The 20422-nt window shown below is 40.1% G+C and overlaps 1 protein-coding gene across 1 annotated transcript in view; it reads right to left on the bottom strand.

The window, feature by feature from the left end:
- The window catches only part of NOX4 (NADPH oxidase 4), a 115616-nt gene that overhangs the window by 75662 nt on the left and 19532 nt on the right, over positions 1–20422 (bottom strand). The window contains exons 8-11 of the mRNA XM_021382298.1: positions 17028–17108; positions 11186–11414; positions 9350–9514; positions 9141–9203 (exon numbers count right to left, since the gene is read on the bottom strand). Coding sequence (XP_021237973.1) covers positions 9141–9203; positions 9350–9514; positions 11186–11414; positions 17028–17108 — 538 coding nt within the window. The remainder of the gene's footprint in view (positions 1–9140; positions 9204–9349; positions 9515–11185; positions 11415–17027; positions 17109–20422) is intronic.

Below are 20422 nucleotides of genomic sequence, written 5' to 3'. Positions count from 1 at the left end.
AAAAAAAAAGTTTGTAAACCCTGTCAACTGAAAAGAACATGTGAACTTCATAATCTCAGTAAGCTTGTAAGCTGTAGCTTGTCTGGTTTCATATAAAACTGATATAAACATTCCTAAAATGATTCATCCTGACATTAGAAAATGAAGAGGAGTGATGACAAACACAGGCACGCTATATAAAGGTAGCCAAGAAGTAGTAGCTAGACTTCAGTCTGACTCATAGGAGGTGAACTCTGTAACACTGGGCTACCCCTCTTTTAACTAATGAATCCCATACAAAGCAAATTTCAAAGGAAAAAAAGTTGGTCTGTGGAGTTTGACTTTTAGACACAACTCTGCCTCAGAGGCAAGGAAAAATCTCAAAGAAGGCTCCGTTTATTTTTCTGCTTAAAATTACTTTACAAATCAGATTTTGTCTAAGACTTTTCCCTGCTAGAGACTTAGCCATACAGCTATCCTAATTTTACTGGCAGACAACAGCAAGCCTCTGAATGTGGGAAAATCCCAACCATGGAATATGATTTTAGTATCAGGGGTGTTTGGATGATCAAGGCAAGACCACCATGTCTTGAATATTCACTTCTTCAGCCAGAGCCCTCCCATTGCGGATCTGACTCTTTGCAAGCAACCCAGCTGCAGAAACATATCCCAAGCACTTTTCCCTTTCACTTTCCATTCCCTTACACTCCTTGCTGTCCAACTCCAAACACCTGCAGTCCAGCTAGTGGAAAAAAACACACCAAAACATTGTGGGATGCTTGGGATGCATCACTGGCCAGCTGCAGCAGCAAGCAGGATCATTCTGGTCATCTGAGGTCTAACGTGGTCTGTAACAAACCACAAACCCACACCCACCAAATCCTGTGGGTCCACAATTGAGTATTTGCTACTTCGATCCCTGCGGTCTTCAGTTGTGAAATTACTCTCAGTACTCAAAACAATATTTTTTTTCTCAAGTCTAAACCTACGAGCATTGGTTCCTTCATCTCACTCTTGCACCAGGGAAAAACCATGGATTTGTACTATAATATATGTCTTAAGACTGTAAATAGACCAGTAATTGTAAATGTAAAATGTGCAATGTGTAAAACACATCTTAATTTTAAATGCCCCGGTTTTTGAATAGCCAATGCCAGGTTTCAGAGGTGTTCAGCCTTTGTGGCTGTGAAAGGTCAAAAGAGGCAGTGGAGATTCAAACACAGACACTGGAGAAGACTTGTCAGAGGTCTGAGATATCTAACAGTTTTAATCATGCATTTCAGAAAATGTTGTTTATATTAAGTAATTAGCATGCAAAGACTGTTTTACAGTCTGTAAAGAAAGTCTGTACAGAAAGTCTGTAACAGCCTCACCCACAAATTGTTGCTAGTATGGATGCACTACTAAGCCACACTTACACAGACTAGTGAGTCTTCTTTTTTTTTTGCCTCTGTAGCTTAACCAAGACAAAAAACCTGCAGACTACCCTATCATTCCCAGCAGACACATTACATTTCTCAAAACATATCAACTCTTAACATTCAGCCCATATAATCTATGCTTTTCACGTTGCTAGCTAATAGGAAAAACAAACCACCATTACAGGATGCTCAGGTTGCAAACATTTGTCCCTGACAGAGCAAAAGGCAGCAGAACACTATTTCAGCCCAGGATTGTTCTTCAAGTCCTCTGTGGGCATTGAAACTCACCGTCAAGCAGCACTGCCTACAGCTGACAAATACATGGGCAAGGAAACAGAATGGCACATCAAGCTCCTTCTCTGTCATCCCTAAGCACTTACTGTGGGCTGGCTCTTAATTTTAAGTTAGCAGGAGAAAGCGCTTTGTTTTCTTTAATACTTTCTTCATGTATTAATTGTACTAATGCTTAGAAGTCATGCCTTTTTTTTCCACCTTAAAGTTTCTCCTTCACTTCCTAGGCTTTTCTCCAACCTAACCTAGAAACGCTGCTTCTGACGGGAGAAAAAACTCTTCTCTGATAAAGTCAGTAAAGATTTATTATATATTGTAAATTTACTTTTATAATATCTGAAAAAAAAAAGGCTGAGTGTGATATCTTCTGTTTAAAATATCTACAGAAGGAGAGCATAAGATTTAGCAAACTCGAATGCAGCAACTTTATCCAAAAGAAACAGATTTGTAAGTTTAAATGAAAACGGAGGTTTACTTATGGTTTTTATGCAGACCCCAAGACTATCAAGCCCAACGCGAAACCAAACCAAATAAACACGTCTAAGGAAGTACTCTAAAGGCATCTGAAGGATTAAACTATTCTATTTTTGTTTTACTTAAATTCTTTGTCGAACAGCTGCGAGACTTTCTACTTCTATGAAGAGCAGACGTGCTCCAGGGATTTCTTCAGTTTGCCAGCAAGATACTTCATAATGTCTGCATTTCCCTAAACGCTCCGTGAATCATCTTATAAAGCCAAGTTTCATAACCATTTGCATGAGGTATTTAACAAAGCTTACTAGAATGTCATCATGTTAGAATGTTTTTATTGTATTTATCCGTCAGTAGGAACTTAGCTCTTGATGTCCTTACATACTTTTGGCTCTGGCAAACTTCCAACAAATTCTCAAATTTTCTGATGAAGCATTCACAAATTTTGCCCTTAGGCTTTTCCTGTACTAGTGTTTATTTCTCAAGTTTTTGTTACGGAGTATGCATTTCTTCATCAGCTCCATAAACCGTCACTGCCCTCACTGATGAACTCTGGATTATCCAGGGACAGAGACAATCTTGGCTCTGCAAAACACTGTTTTTTCCTTATAACAGCAAATATGTTATTCACTGTGACACTGTTGTTTACACTCATGTATTATTTGCTCAGACCTTTCCGACAAGGCATCAGGCCCCAGACTGTAAAGGAACAGATCACAGCCATCACCTTGTAATCCCATCATGCCTAAATCCACTTGGTATCTGGATTAAAACAGACTGGCAGGGAAAAAGGAAGTCAATATACAGAGAAAAAATAAAAATAAAAGGTAGAAAACATGCAAATAAGCAATAGCTTGAAGATACTTTAGGTAGAGTAAGATAATTTGTCCTAAACATATACACTTTCTTCAGTTAATTCTCCTATTTACTCTGAGATGATAAATGGATTTAGGAGTTTCTGTGCCTGGGGTTCACTAATTTTATTACTTTAAAATCTTAATGTGGATACAAATCAAACTAGGTTTTCTTCCTCAGTAATATATATTTGGGTTTTGTCTTGGAATCTGCACTTGGGATGGGGCACCCCTGGATATACATACAGACCGGGGACAAGAGGCTGAAGAGCAGCCTCACAGACAGGGATCTGGGTGTTCTGGCTGACAGCAAGTTGACAGCACTGTGCTCTGGAACCAAAAGGGCCACAGCACCCTGGGGTGTATCGGGCCCAGTGCAGCTGCAGGGAGAGGGGAGGGATTGTGCCCTCTGCTCTGCACTGTGCGGCCTCACCTCCAGCACTGGGTGCAGGTCTGGGCACTGCAATATCAGAAGGACACAAAACTGTTAGTGTCCAACGGAGGACTACAGTGCATGAGGAGAAGCTGAGGTCCCTGTTGTGCTCAGCCCAGAGCAGAGCAGGCTGAGGGGAGGCCTCATGGCGGCTGCAGCTCCTCACAGGGAGTGGAGGGGCAGCGCTGAGCTCTGCTCTCTGGGACAGCGACAGGGCCCGAGGGAACGGCATGGAGCTGTGTCAGGGGAGGGGCAGGTGGGGGTGAGGGAAAGGGTCTGCCCCAGAGGGAGGTGGGCATGGAACAGGCTGCCCAGAGCAGTGGGCACGGCCCCGAGCTGCTGGAGCTCAGGGAGCACCGGGACACTGCTCTCAGACACTGGGTTTGAATTTGGGGTGGAGCCCAGAGTTGGAGTCTGCGATCCCTGTGGTCCCTTCCAACTGAGGATATTTTATCATTCTAGAGGAAGCACTGTCTCAGTATCTACATACAATGAATAATACTCTGACTTCTCATTTCTTGAGTGCTGAAGTAATACTTGTGATATCTTGTTATGGAGAAATGTCAAAACACCTGAAAAGATCATTTACGACACAAACAATTATCATAAATGAAAGAAGCAGTCTTTTGAGACCCAACATTTTAGCTGAAAAAATAAATAAATCACTATTCCAAATAGCAGATCTATGTTGATGTCATAACACAAAACTTAATAAAATTCTTTTCATTAGCAGTTCAACAGAGGATACTGCAAATGGAGTGACTCAATCAGGGCAGTACTTACTAGGCTTTCTTTCATAGCAGCCACTGTAAAAAGCTACAGTAAAGACGCTTTGATTAAAGACCCAGTTTGCTACTCGATGTACAATCGGGTCTAAGTTTCTTTCCTCCTTGTAGTTTAGAGATGGTATCCTCTCAAAGAACAGTTTTCATCAGTTGTTCTCTGCAGGCACCAGAAGGAAAGATTTTAACCTTTAAGCTATTGAGCCAGCGGTTGTAATGAGCTCTGAATTCACAGTGCAATAGCAGAAATGTATCTCCCACCTTTATGCAATATATTTTTCAATTCCAAGAGCAAACAGGACCTTGATAGTAGCTAGCTTCTGGCAATCAAAATTGTCACCAGTTTGGAGTAACAGATTCTTTGATCCTGCATTCGTAGATGCTTTCTGCAGAGCAGATGCTTTCACCAGATCTCAGATGTCAGCCACCTCCAAATATAGAAGAATTCAGCTCCTGGTCATGTCCTTATTTCATGGTCTGTCACAATCTGAGTTCTATTTGAACTGATCTAATTGTTTTCTACCTTCTTTTGTCACAAAAACTCAACACTGATAAAACAAGGTTCTTGAGCTATACAAGGTGCTGGGAGTAGACACCAGTCTCAATAGCTAAGCTGTCAAAACTGAAGCTTGCTCTTAAGTTTGCGGCTTGCACTGACTTTGTAGCAGAGACCACATGAAATTATCCAGCACATCTTCTGATTTAACACTGACAAAACACACAGCTATTTCCCTGGGGCTTACTGCCAACCTCTTGTGCCTTGTGTGCAAGAAGCAATTCCGAAGACATACAAGAGAGTCACCTTTTTTTTCTAGAGACACTAATAAATATTCTAAATGGGAATCTACTTCTTAAGTAATTTACTAGCAAAAAAGAAGAGGAAGAATGCAGTTATAAATGGTTGGTATCATGTTTTTTTGCTGCTGTGAATAATCAGGAGTGTGGTGAAGTTCCTGGTAAGAGAGGGATCTCAATTTGAAGTGGAAGGTGTAAGACAGGAGTGGAAAGAAAACTAATGCTACAATAAATCGCAAGCCTTGGTTCTCCTTCATACAGGTAATAATTAAGAGAAACCATAATGATGTTAGAGAAACTGAACACTACCTGTTCAAATGAAAAGGGAGAACTTCCTGAAACTCATGTTTTACGTAGCTTGCTCCAAAAGTAATGCCTCCTATTTTATTTCCCTGCAAACTACAACAGATCCAAAGAACAGAATAACACTATTTGATAGAGCAAATTTTCCACTACAAAATGCTATTTCTCAACATATTCATCACTGTTAGTCCAACAAAGGACCACCAAAACGAAGGGACTGGAGCACCTTCCTGCGAGGTGAGGCTGAGAGAGCTGGGACTGCCCAGTCTGGAGGAGGCTCAGGGGGATCTTATCAATGTCCATAAATACCTGAAGACAGAGCCAGGCTCTTGTCAGTGGAACCCAGTGCCAGGACAAGAGGCAGTGGGCACAGGCTGGAACACAGGAGGTTCCCTCCAAACACCAGGAAGCACTTCTGTGCTGTGCGGCTGATGGAGCGCTGGCACAGGCTGCCCAGAGAGGCTGTGGGGTCTCCTCCTTGGAGATCTCCAAAAGCCACCTGGACACAGCCCTGAGCACCCTGCTCTGGGTGTCCTTGCTGGAGCAGACGTTGGAGCAGATGGACCCACTGGTCCCTTCCAAACACTGTATGATTCTGTCACATGAAGTCTTTGACAGCAGAACCAAGTCACCTGGTAGAACGGAAGCCAGACTGGCAGCTCTGAGTTCAGAGCAACACGAGTTTTGCTCCTCCAAATTCCTGTGCGCGTTTTGCATCAATTACTTCTGCTCATTCCTTCCATCAGCAGGGGGAGGAATGCTTTCAGTTGACAAAAAGGAAAAGAAAACAAACACCACTGCACACATTTCTGAATAATGCTCATCTCTTTATGTTCACCCAGTTAAAATTCGTAGCTCTCTCTGGCTCTGACTGAAATATGTGGGAGCTTTGCAAGAACACAATAGGAGTGCGTTCAGGCCCTTTGCAGTCTCCCAGAGTTTTCCTCCACCCTGGCGTTATGTAAGAGAGTGAGCTAAACTGTAAATATTACATAACCTCTAAAAGGGAAGGGACTAGTAAAACATCAGCATGACTCCTTCATGCCGAATCACCCCTTCCTTTCTGCTCCTGCTTAGTCTTTGCTGAGTGAAGTGATATGCCTGAACTGCTCGTTTCTCTTTTAAGCACCTAAACAGGACAACGGTGCCAGGGAGAAAGCTGCAGCCTTCCCCTAGACCTGCTGCAGGCAACACCGCATTGCATTTCAGCACCCAGAGGCTCTCATTATGGCTCTAAGCCCCATGCTCCTACTCCAGCCAAGAAGAATAATCCTGGGATTACTCTCACTGAAAAAAAAAGGAGCAGTAGTAGTTTTCCAACTTGCTTAGTAACAACAAATAGATCAAACGGAAGCAGGAACCAATACTGAGTTAAGACATTGCATACACACTCTATAAGCACAGTCCCATGTCTGGAATTGTATTGGAGCAAAAAAAGCTTTCTAAGCAGTACTGCGGCCCAAGACATGTTCGGTGACCTAAAATGACATGGAATGACTGTTCCCTGCTTAGGCTGGGCAAGAAGACTCTCACAAAATCGTCATGACCCTATAAAACAGCCATCTACCTAGTAATGTTTTCTCTAGCATAGCTGAGGTTCAACTGAAAAACACTTGCAGCAATAAAGAATGAAATTCAGTAACCTAGTAGTAATTTCCTATCTCAAAACAATTAAAATACATAAGCAATCTTCAACAGTTATGCCGAAGGATATCACTGCACTCTGAAGTATAAATTATTCAGCATGAATAGAAATTGCCAGGTCTAGTGTCATACATATGTAATACATTGTGGAAATGGGGTGGAAATTGCCAGTTCTAACTCCACACATTTAATATACGTGTAAAATTTACACCAACTGCAATTTATCAAGTAGAATTGGGTGTTTAACTCAAATAAATGGTACAATAACTGAAAATAAATTACTTATTTATATTCAGTAAGAGACTCAGAACAAGAGATATGCTTTCCAAACCTCCTAAATTTAGAAGTTTTCATTCAAAAATCATTTTTTTTAATAACGAGCAATATTATAGTATGCCATTTAAACAACAGATGAAATCCTCAACCAATGCAAAGAATCCAACTTTAATAAAGCACCTTATTTAACCTATGATCTAACCACATTGCTCCGTGTCAGCAGCCTTTTTTTCTCAGGCCTTTTTCTCTCTGACAAACAAGTAAGAAGTTCTGCCAGAGAACAGACTACTGAACGAGGCTTAACATTCTTTGATGACATTATTTCTATAAGCTAGTAGCACACAAACCAGTGTCCTCATATAAGGAGAGTATATCTTGGAGAGCTTTGTATTTTCCAAACTGTGTAACTATTACTAATGATCAAAGTATTACTATTATTTTAAAATTCCACTGAGATGGAAAGACAGAAAGTAAGGACAAGGTATTTTGAAATTAACATTATTAACATTTAAATGAGGGATGTCTGCTGGTACAGAACGGGTGTAACTTTATTAAATATAACTACACTAGTGTCAAATGAGTGTAAAGTACAACCTGAGGCTTATGCTGAGTGCTTCAAATTTATCTTCTGATTGCTAAACCAATCACAGATATAAATAAATACAAACTGAGTAACTCTGCACAAAAATCTAGCTACCACTCCATCAGTACTGGAGTGTACATCATTTTTCAGCACTGCGTATCTAGTTATCTTCAGATGCTCTACAGGGTGCCTTAAAATTGCTTACTGGAGTTAATAACAGATAAATAACACACATCTTTACTTTCTACTGGTAATCCAACTAGCCAGAAGCACTTTGCAAATGTTAGGCTTTGCAAATGCCAATACTGCTTCATCAAGCTACACAGAGGCAGCTTCCTCTAGGAGATTCACTGCCAGCTTTACAGCAAAAAATTGATTTTAGTGGAAAGCACTGTGGATTGATCTGTGGCAGTACTTGCTTGCCTGCCCAGCATTCAGATCAATCAGAACAAAACAACCACAAAACCAAAGAACTGGAAGTGGACAGGACCTAGTGGTATACTGCCTCTGAAAGGGGAAGTCTGCCACTAATATTCCAGCTTAGACTCTGCTTTTTGTAAAAACATAGCCACTACAGTGCAGTCATTTGGCTGCAGCATCTCCAAGGACTCTGCACTGCTCACTCCTCAAGAACTTTGGGAATATTTATGTACCATTTCATCTTATTCCATCTTATTCTGCCTCCTTCGGACCCAGCTCCCATTCTAGATAAATTGAGCTGAGTAAGTAATAACCCCAATGTTCTATGACTTCACTCATATATAACTAAGTCACTGATATATCTCTCATTATAATAAAGCAGAAGCCTATTTTAGAAACATTTTAGAAAAAACTATTGAGAGAAACTATTTTAGAAGAAAACCAACAAACCAAACTTTGATGTTTTTCTAACTCTGTTTGGAGTAGGCAGTTTCAAGAATCTCTGTTCATTCTGATTAACAGCAAAAAAACCACCAAAAATTCATTTGAGTTCATGTTCATTATGCATCAAGGTCTACAAACGCTAAAACCTCACTTATGAAACTGAATGATCAAAAACCTCATGGATTCTATTTATTTGTTTTTGTTTTCCACTTATGGAAGAATTGGAAAAAAAGTTCCCGTTATCATTTTCTCAGTAGCAGGGAAAACTGACTATGTATTCAGTACTATCATACATAACAGTCATGCCATCTCATATTCACTGGTATCCTCATAAATGAAAAATAAGCTCTTATGAAGGAACTTCCACCTTGAAGGCAGTAAAGACCGTTTGTTTACCGAATACAAATAAATGGGAAAATACAGAGAAAAGTCCTTATTTCTTACCATTGTAAGGGTGAATGGATGGCTTTCCAGTCCAGACACTCTTGGACAGTGTAGAATAACATACTGAAAATCAAAAAGAGAAAAATAAAAGACAGAAAATATATGTCCAAAACATTCAGTGATGGATTAGTACATAGAAAGTGAAAGTCATCTCTATAGAAGATGCTACGAGAACAACAGTGACTTTCTTCAGAGGCACATTAACTGACCTGACCAGGCCTTGCTCGAAAGTCATCTTTGATCATCCTCACTTCAAGGACGTTGGAGGGATGGCTTATCACTGAAGTTATTGTGACTGGCTTGTTGCTGCGGATGTAGCGGTACAGCCTTTCTACACAGTACAGGCACAGAGGTCCAGAAATCCAAAACCAGGTCTATGGGAGAACAGAGGACATTTAATTTCATCTCATTCAAGGACATTTCATTTTACATTTTCTAATTCCAAAATTACATGAGTGCCTGCACGATCTCATTTCTCATTTATTACAGAACAGAGTTTGATCACAATTTATCTCCACATCTTTCCATACACAGAAATCCAAGCACATCATGGGAACTTAGTCAGACTAACTGGCAGGAGCATCCACAAGCACAAATGATTTCAATCATAAAACTAATCAGGAATAAAATGCTATTGATCTCATTTGTGACCATGTTACTCTGGTGCTATGCAGTTGGATTGCAACTGTTTTCAGAAGTGAATCACAAAGTATATAGCCCATTTTGAAATCTAACAGACTAGAGCACTATAGAACTGGTTAACTTTCAACACCATCTGACTTGCAAAACTATGAGACAATTACTTTCCTTTAATCATCTCAAATATAGGCAAAAAGTTAAAAAGAACAAGCAATCCTTGTGCTATAGAGTGTATAGAAAAGAGTACAGAAAAGTGAGAGAAATGGACAGTTAAAGCACAGTTCATCTGTTCCTGCAGAAGATGTGTATGATAGTGCAAATGGTTCCCTGGAAGAGCCCATAGGGTGACAGCTCAAATGAACACATTTGTAGCAAAATCCCATCCCAGCAGTTAGCAAGAGCTAACAAAATACGAATCCAAAGGGCTTTACTGGAAGGCTTCTGTGTACTATTGAGTGTTTCTTATTATGAATACATGCTCAGTAGTAAGACAGGTTAGTAGAATCATAGAATGGTTTGAGTTGGAACAGACCCTTAAAGGCCATCTAGTTCAAGTCCACTGCAATGAAAAGGGACACCTACAGCCAGATCAGGTGCTCAGAGCCCCATCCAACCTGACCTTGGATGTCTCCAGGGACAGGGCATCCAACACATCTCTGGGCAAAAGGAGCATACAAGAAAACAGTAATAATAAGGAGAATCTCCTGTGAGGTCTGTTATGGTAGGTCTTAGACTTGTGAATGCAGTATTCCCAAGCCTCCTCAGGCTACTTGCTCACTTAGCTCTGCTCATCTTTTCTGAAAAGAAATGAGCAAATCTGGATGAAGACAAAGGTCCTGCACAAAGCACAAAGAAACAAGAGGAAGAAAAGAAAAACAAAAGGCTTTTCTATCCTCACTATCGTCGTATTCATTTAGCAATTCCACATACAGTAGCATTCTCTGCAAACAAGAGACTACACAAAGCCAAACCGCAACCAACCACATCCCACAAATGCTATTAGGACTTGCAGCCACATGGTAAAAAAAAAGAGAACAAATGGAATCTGATTGTTTCGATTAATTAATGCCACACAATGCATAGTAAAGGGTCATATGAATGTTATATAAACGTTTGCTCTGAACTACTGTGCTGTAATTTAAAGTCACATTTATAGCAAGACCAATACATCTCCTACCATACTGTACAAAAATATTCTTCCACCTTATTCTATGCACCACATTTTAATGCAATACAAGATTTAATACAGACTGTTTTTTCCCCACCAGATCTCTGAATGCCTGAAAAGGTTTTAATAATATTTTCCATTATTAAAACATCTGGTCTGGAAAAGCAATAATTAGTGGTTATGGCTGACTGAAAGACTTGGCATGGTTTTAATACCTGAAATGTCGGATCATACAGACCTCTGGGAAGTGTGACTGGAACTTGGGTTCCTTGGAACAAATTCTCATAAAGTTACTTTGTACAAAGGGTTCTGGAAATGTTAAGTCCTCTGGGAAAGGCTCAGTAGTATAGTCAGGAAACAGCTCTTCAAAAGCCTTTGGCACTGTCATATTCCCTAGGAGCGTTTTGTTAGGATTAAAGCAACCAGGTGGGTGTTCCTCTAAGTTGGTCTGGTACTTGAGCACTCCCCTACAGGAAAAGAAAAATAACAAAGATACTGAAGTAACAGTTCAAACCAAGCGACTACTCTTCATTTGAAGAGGATTTTAGGAAGCAGTCACAAGGCTTATCTTCTATATTTGAGAATTCAAGGCTGCAGGTGAAGACGTTGGTGACTAAAAAAGGGAAACATCACTCTCATTTTTAAGAAAGAAAGAAAGAAAGGAAGACCTGGGGAGCTACAGGCCAGTGAGCCTCGTGTCTGTGACTGGAAAGATCATGGAGAAGACCCTCCTGCAAGCTATGTTAAGGCACATGAGACACAAGCAAATGATCTGAGACAACCAGCATGACTTCATCAAGGTCAGATCATGCCTGACCAATCTGGTGGCCATCTATGATGGAGTGATAGCATCACTAGAAAATGGAATGGCAAGTGATATTGTTTGCCTGGACTTGTGCAAGGCCTGCATCACATCCTTATCTCCAAATTGGAGAGAGATGGATTTGAAGATTGGACCATTTGGCAGATAAAGAAATGGCTGGATGGCCATAGCCAATAGATTTATGAAGTCCAGTAATGAGTGGTATCCCTCAGCAGTCCATCTTGGGACTAGTGCTCTTCAGCATCTTCATCAACAACCTACACAGTGTGATAGAGTGCACCCTGAACAAGTTTGCTGATGACACTAAGCTGAGTGGGGCAGTTTATACAGTGGAAGAAAGGGATGCCATCCAGAGGGACCAGAATAGGCTCAAAGAGTGAGCCCACAAGAACCAAATGAGATTCAATAAGGCTAAGAGCATGGTGTTGCACTTGGGTTGGGGCAATCCCAGATATGTACATAGACTGGGGGAAGAACACCTAGAGAGCAGCACTGCAGAGAAGGACTTGAAGGTCCTGGAGGACAGAAAGCTGGACACAAGCCAGCAGTGTGCACTTGATGCCCAGAAGGCCAACAGCATCCTGGGCTGCATCAGCAGAGGGGTAAACAGCAGGGTGAGGGATGTCTCTACTGTCCTCACGAGGTCCAATCTGGAATAGTGCATCCAGGCTTGGGGCCTCCAATACAAGAAATACATGGAGCTGTTGGAGCAGGCCCAGAGCAGGTCATGAAGATGACCAGAAGGCTGGAGCACATCTCTTACAAAGAAATGTTGAGGGAGTGGGTTTGTGCAACCTGGAAAAGACAAGGTGCTGGTAAGACCTCATTGTGGCCATCCAATATTTGAAGGGAGCTTATAAACAGGAGGGAGAGTGACATTTTACATGGTCTGATAGTGATAGGGCAAGGAGGTATGGTTTTAAACTAAGACAAGGGAAATTTGTAAGGCACTGAACAGGTTGTTCAGGAATTGTGGATGCCCTGCCCCTAGAAGCTTTCGAGGCCAGGATGGACGGGGCCCTGCGCAGTCTAATGTAGGGGGTGGAAACCACGCCTAAAGCAGTGGAGTTGGAACCAGATGATCTTTAAGGTCCATTCCAATCAAAGCCATTTTATGATTCAGTGATTTTATAACACTTGCTTACAGAACTTTCAGTAAGATTGAGCCTTTTTAACTATAGAGCCTTCTGTCACTAGAGGCAAGGATTAATTTTTCTGTCTCACTTGGCACTTCTACAGTGAACAGCTTCAGGTTTAATACTGCTTGAGAAGTAGAGATGCTGTGGAAGCCTTGAAGAAAAATTAAATAAGCACATTTCCAGTTCCTTCACATCCAGGTTGTTTTCACTCCTTCTCCCTACAGTCAGGAAGTTCTGTTTTTAAGGCAAACTGTGGCAGAAATGTCTTAAGTTGCCAAAACATAAACTGCAGTAATGTTCCCACTACGTGATGTGTATCAAGTTTACACACAAAGGCATCATTTGTGAGCGTTACTGCTTCTTTGAATATCAACTTGTCAAAAGGTCAAAAGAAAAAAATGGAAAGGTTCACTGTATCTATCATGTAGAACTATCTTATCCTGCAAATTATTTTTTGGGCTCCATGCTTATTTCAATCTGAAATTAAACGTAGTATAATAAGGTGAGAATTTTGCAGCTGTAGCTATAAAGAATGAAATGGAAATCTGAGACACTAGGATATTTCAGTACATTCATGAATCACTGAAAGAGGGGAAGAACTGATAATAATAGTAATAAAACTCCCAGGGAGTACTACTTGCCTCCAATCTGAATTTGATTACAGTAAGATGGATAAGATGGTACCAGGTGAGAAACTGGCACAATGTCTGATAAGAGCTAGGGCATGTTAAGACGACTTACCTTAAATACACAATAAGAACACACACTCTCAGCATACATACACAGCAGCAGCAACGGTGACAGAGTCTAATTCACAAGAACAGAGAGAAGTAGGAGACATCTGCAACACTCCCAACTTAAACGGGCTCTCACAGGCTACTGGCAACCTTCCCTACTGAAATGCAATCCTGACAGCTGGTAACATGCTTCCCACATGTTCCAGTGGGTGATGTAGAGGTTGCAAGTTAAACACGCTCACTCTAAACCTCATGTCTGACCCTGGGAGAATCGCCTGAGAATTGTCAGTGTGTCTACACCCATGCTTCAGGCTGTATCTACTGTGCCATCATCCCTATCACCTGTATCTGCCTTCACTGCTGTTCATTGCATATTTGCACAGTGACAAGAGACCTCAAGCATTACGCGAGCTCCCTGCTCCATAAACATTATGGTGTCTGATGGATTTAGCTGGAAATCACAGCCCATACAATATTTTTCCAACCAACCTCGTATGTATGCCTGCCAGCTGCTCGCACAGCTTCTCTGGCCTCTAAACATCCCAAAAGGGGATTCAAAGTTTTTCCTGTGACACAAATAGCTCAACTGCAAACATGAGCATTTCCTCCAGTGATCTCTAGCTTGTTTGAACTATTACAAACATGCTATCTGACTGGCAAACTGGGATGACAAAGCTGCCTGTTAATGGCAGCTGCAATGATTTCCATTTCTGAAGATGCCAAGGAAATACAAACATTCTCACACATCCAAGGTCATTTCCCAGAAAGGGTGAGTTCTGCATAACTCTTAGGAGCCTATGATATATTCTTGTATATTTATTTGGAACAACATTTGTGTCTATAAAATCTCACTGTGGATATCAGTAAGTAGGAGATAGGTATCTTTAGCAAAAATGAGAGTGAAAGGAAGAGTCACATGGAATTGGCTCATGTGCTGAGCAACACAGCATGCAGGCTATTCACATGGGCATACAGCCACCTCTGCCCCATTCTCCACCCCCAAAACAGGGATAACATTTACTTCTGGCTTTTATAATATGCTAGATGCCAAAGATTCTAGAGGGTTTTTATAGGTAATTACACTGCCCCTACCCTCTCATTTTCTGCTGTTGAGCTCAAGGTGAGCTGCTTGAGGGCTCCTCTCTCTACTAAAGGTTGATGTCTGGATGGAATCTTAAGAATTTTCACCCTTCCAAAGATAAATCCTTGGATAATTCTAGTGGCAGCACAAAGGCCTTATTCTCAGCTTCTATTAACTTAACTCTGCAGTTAACAACAAATTAGGACCAACTGAGTATTTGGTTCAAAATGCTTTGGGGATTTTGGACCTCCTTGAACTGGTAATAGAAACATCAAGCTTTTGCTTTACATAAAATACTTTTTATTGTTGCTATTACAGCTTTAAAATATAGATAAATTAATGTAGATATGCAGCAAGCCTTAAGCCACTAAAATATTTGAATGTCATGTTGCAAGAAATACTAGATGAAGGAAAATCTTTAAGAATAATTTCTCCAGAAGATTCTTCTCTCCTTTTAGGTAAGGATGCAAGAACATAATAACATATGACAAATGAATCATATCACTTTATATATTGCTGCGAAATGTCTGGCTACCCTGAAAAAGAGCATACAATAAGAGTATACCCATAATGGTTTGAAACAAAGCAAGAATCCAAGAATACTGTGGGAATACTCATAGAAGAGATTCCAAAACAGGTAAATCCTCCATCTATCTACACATTCCACTCCCAAGAAGAGTCTTGCTCTGTAGAGTAACTGACTATCTATCCCTTAGACTTGCCATATAGGAGTCAGTTAGGCACCTAAGCATAAGAGCCAAAGTTTTGTTTATTCTCAGAACAGATCTTCTAATCAGTATAACCAATGGAGCCCAGAAATCAATCCAGATCACTTAAATGTAGATCTTTGTAGCAGTAGGTTAGCTGAAGCTTTCTCCAGGCTCCATTGGCTGTATTTCTTAGAAGTCATTTGACTACAATGGGAGGTAAACACTCAGAAAACATGCAGACACCTAAATTTAGGCATCTTAAACTTGAACTGACTCCCACTCTCCATGACTCAACTTTCTCTCATTTTTATCTGAAACTCAGTTCTTTCAGATGCATTCTGAAAGATTTTCCAATTCAACATTAAAGAGGCTCTGTATAAGGAGATGCCTGTTCAGTGCTTGGCGTATTCCTGCAGTCTTGGTTTGCAGACTTGTCCATCTAGTCTCCTTCTTTCATGAAGTGGCAACATGGTTGAGAGGACAACGGGCAAAGGATAAGACAGTGAAGGAGATGATTTAAACTGGACATGAGAAACACTTACAAGGTAATCACCAGAACTGATTGCCTAAAGAGGTTATAAGATCTCAGTCATCAGATGTTTTCAAGAAGAAATTAGACAAATGCCTGTGAGCAATAATTCAGCAAAAGTTCTTCCTGCTCCAGGAAGGGGAGAAAAGATTAGATCCATCTTTGCCAGTTATGATGAAGAGTCATGCCACAGAAGAAGGAAAAATAAAAGACAGAAAACCCACAGAAAATGGGAATTATGTCCAGGAGTTTCAATGTTTTCAACTCATTATTTCAATTCAGCAGATTTCAAGCTGTGTTTATTTTGTTCAACAACATATTCCTACTGTGATCTGGCTAGGCCTAATTACCTTTTACTGTTTAAACAGCAGTGCTCAGAGCTGGGCAGACATTCCAATGTTCCATGTTTCAGTAGATATTTGATGACATGAAGAAATTAACCTTGTTCAAATACACCTTCCCTTCCCTGTATCAAACTCTGCACTTATATCCACACAGGAAAGTTTGTTCACGTTAATGGATCACGTTTCCACACGGCATAGTTTGTAAAGGCTACTTTACCTTGCAGTAGATCTGGGTTTGTTTGTACCACATACAGATCTGACCAAAAGGAATCACCTTGATGCCATATCAACATCTCATGTTTGTGAAAACAAGAAGAAAGTTTTGTATTAGAGCAATGAGCAATAATTAGAGAGAGGCCATTCCTTCTCCCTCCTTAGGGGTCAAAATGGAAGGTTGAGACTAAAGAGAAAGGGATGAGCAACTTCCATCTGCCTCTCAGCAGCCAGTTGAGAGGGTACAAAAAGAAACAATGTTACCTTGATTTCTATAGAAAATAGTAAAATGGACAATAAATGAACTTGAAAGTGAAGAAATTTGTGCTAGCTGATTCTCCAAAGTCTGAACTTTACTTAAAACATAACCTGTTGAAGAACTGAAGATGACAGTATCTTGTCAAGAAGTTGGCCTATGGTGCACAAGAGATCTCAGGAAAAACAGCAGTCAAGAGAACAGCTCTAGTGCTTCAGGAAAAGGGACAGCGTTTTTCTTTTACTTACCCAGAAACATGCAGCATCAGCAGTATATAGAAGACAAAGAAAAGGTTGTGGGTATACCAGAAGATGTCATAGTTTGAAACCCTGAAAAGAATAAACGATTGTTCAATGCTATTTCACTCAGACAGAATCACTGCTAGTTAAAAGCAGATCTGTGCACATAGGATACTCTTATTCAGCATGTAGTCATATAGAATAGTCAAAGTCCAGTATGTATTCCTACAGAAATACAATCTTTGCAAACAAGCTAAATATTGAGAAGAACAGGTGACTGGCACACAATTAAAAAGCTAAGAAAGAGAATGAAGTGGACATTCAGAGCAGTTGAAGACTTATTTATAAATTAGGAAACCTCTCTACTTTCATAGGTCCTAAATTGCTACAGCACTTCTTCAGCCTCTGGGCTCAACCTTTTTACAGTAGGTTCCTCTTTGTGTTCTCCATACAAGACTGCAGTGTTCAAATACCATGACTGCATCCTAAAAGGTAGAGCAGGCAGCAGTAGAAAGGCTAGTGGGAAAGGTAAAAGAAATGTTTGCGGGTATGGAGGGAAAGGAGATGCAACAGAAAAAGGGGATTACAGCAAGAAGACAACAAGAGGACAGGCAGGAGAACTTTGGGGACAGGGGAAATGAAAAACGGTTGGGCTCTAAGACTGATGGCCTTGGGACGAACAAGAACATCACCGCTGAAGACCAGGGCATGTGAAGAGAAAAGAGGATTTCATCAGTAATTTGTTAGGAAATTTAAACAGAACCAATTCCAACGAAAATGTCCATCTGGAACTGTTTTGTGTTAAGCCTGTTCACTTTCTCTTGAGTAAAACAGTCATCAAAACAAAACAACAATCTAACCAAATGGTTAAGAACATACTTCACAGCACACAAACATCTCTCACATTCACAGCATGGTAGAAAAGTCCCTTCCAAAACAAAAAAAGCTAGCCGATAAATAAGCCAAAATAACTATTAAATAAAAAGCAACCTGAACTCTTGAGAATATTATTTAAGAAGCAATTCTTCAGAGATAGCTAACTTTTTCCAGATTACTTTCCCCTCCTACAGTCTTCTAAATAAACAGCTAGCTACATTTGCTTTGATACATCTTATATACACACTTCATTGTTTTCCTGTAAATACAGGGTTTGTTTCTCAAGACAAATGAATTCTGATAATCTGTTTGAGGGTAACTTGGAAGAAAATCCAAGCAAGGGCAGTTCTTAGGAACCTAGCAACAGCAAAAAGCTTTTGAAAAACCTTTCATCATCCCACCATCCTTCCCCCATTCAGCATCACACTAACACCCTTCCATCCTTGAGGCTGCTCAAACCACTTGTAACTACCCACAGCCTGGTCAGCATTTCCACACAGTCACTCATCAGTATCTGTAAGGAGCTGTGGGAGCAAGCATCAGTAAGATAAAAGTAAAGAGTGTTGGTGTGTGGAGTGGAAGTACATTACAAGGCAGAAAGAACGCTCCTGCTTACCCTTAAACTTGAAACAGGTCTTGGGGCTCTTGTTTAATTTGGCATCTTACTCAAACACCAGAAGCTACACACTGAACTTATTTTTACTGGATCCTGAGCACTTTTTTTTTTTCCAGAATGGACGAAGTTTTCAACATTTCAGCAATGGAAAGTCAATTCCAACTTCTTACAAGTTGCATTTTCAACAGCTAATATTATCACTGATTAAAACGTACGTGTTTGATCTGAGTAAGTCTAGGCATCAGCTTCCAGTCACTTGAACATTTCACCCTCTTCACAGCTTTTTTTGCCTCTATTATAAAGGCTGGTTCCTCACATGTGTCAGCTTCTCTTAAACACAATCAGGTTCTTTCAGCCTCACCCCCTTAAACAAAAGATACCAAGATCTTCTATTGTGAGGTACATTTTAATCACTGTATTTTCTTACTTGCATTCTTTTTCATGCTATGCCCTACAGATGCACGCAGTATTCTAACATGCTCAATAACCTTCATACTGTCATATTCTTATAGTTCTTCAGAGCATTATTTTCTTTACCTTCTTCTTAGGGCTTAAAATAGATATTAATCAAACGAAGGAATGTTATTTCTCAGCAATCCAAATTCCTGGAAATTGGAGATCAAGTTGTTTGTTTAATTCTAATTTTGGTAAACCTACTTCAGAATGTAGCAGGTGAATATCAGCAACAGTGAACTTACTGAGAAATGTAGGAGAATGAAAGACTGCAATGCTGTTAAAGGGATACAGTAAACAGCATAGCTTTGGAAAAGTGTTTTTAATACCTTTTTCAGATAGCTTTGAAAGGGAAGATATAAGAAGTAGCTTAGTAGATGAAACTGAATACTGGAGTATTTTATTAGAAAAAGAGATGCCATTCATTAAATTATTAAATTTTACATTAAATATACAATTTCCAACACTGCTAGTAATTGTGTTCAATGGAAATGCTCTTGAGCAACGTTAATTTGAAAGTTAGCTAAAATGTCAACATTTACCCACATTATTTATTGCAGCTTCTAGAAACTTGATATGCTTTCCAATAAACAATTACTGAACAGGTAGGAAATGGTAAAATATTTTCAAACAGCATTCACTTTCCACCTTTAAACCATTAACAGCCAATTCAGTTCTCTCGATACTTACTCATACAGTTTACTGAACAGGTTAAGAGATGTAAATGGCATGAAAATCAAGAACAGAAAAAATTCAGGAGGAACATATGAAGGAAGACACATACGATCAAGCAGTTTAGTGTGCAAGAGCGTGCTAGGGCTGAAATCCAGGACAGTATGATCTGAACAACTTCAACAAAATAAATTAAAAAATCCCAGTTTCTGATAAGCAGTGAACATTTACAATTAATTTTCCTAAACACTGTAGCATGAATTTAGCCATCGTTAGACAGCTGAGAATCCACATGGAAAACAGAGAAGGGAGAGACAGATGCACAGAGAAGCTTGTTTCCTTAGTAAAACAGCCCACAAAGACAAGCTTGATCCACGCACCTCAGAGAGAAGCCAGGACAAAAAAGAATTACTGATTAAGTAACAGTAGATGCAGCTGGTCTGCTCAGACTTTTGATTCTGCTGGCTAGATGGCACAAAGAAAACATTTGCAGTTATAGTAATTGAAGAAGGAAACAGCAAAGATGTGACTTGGAAAGCTGGAAGCCTTTGCTGCATGAATCTAAAAATCATTATTTCCAAGGATATGTATGCAGTTGCAAACATTTCCTTAAGTTTCCCAAACATCAGTAAAAGTTGGGGTCTTTATTTCCTTTTTCCTCATTTCTCATGGCCTTGAAGAAAACAAGACTCTGTTCTGGCTCACTGCTGCAGCGTGAAGTAATTGTTTCATTTTTCCATCCTCCCTAAACTGGCTTTCTTTTGCAAGCAGAGCAGTCAGTGTGGAC

Source organism: Numida meleagris, chromosome 1 (assembly GCF_002078875.1).
Source record: "Numida meleagris isolate 19003 breed g44 Domestic line chromosome 1, NumMel1.0, whole genome shotgun sequence".
Taxonomy (NCBI): domain Eukaryota; kingdom Metazoa; phylum Chordata; class Aves; order Galliformes; family Numididae; genus Numida; species Numida meleagris.
The sequence above is the reverse complement of the archived record's forward strand: the minus strand, read 5'-3'. Positions and strand labels throughout refer to the sequence as shown.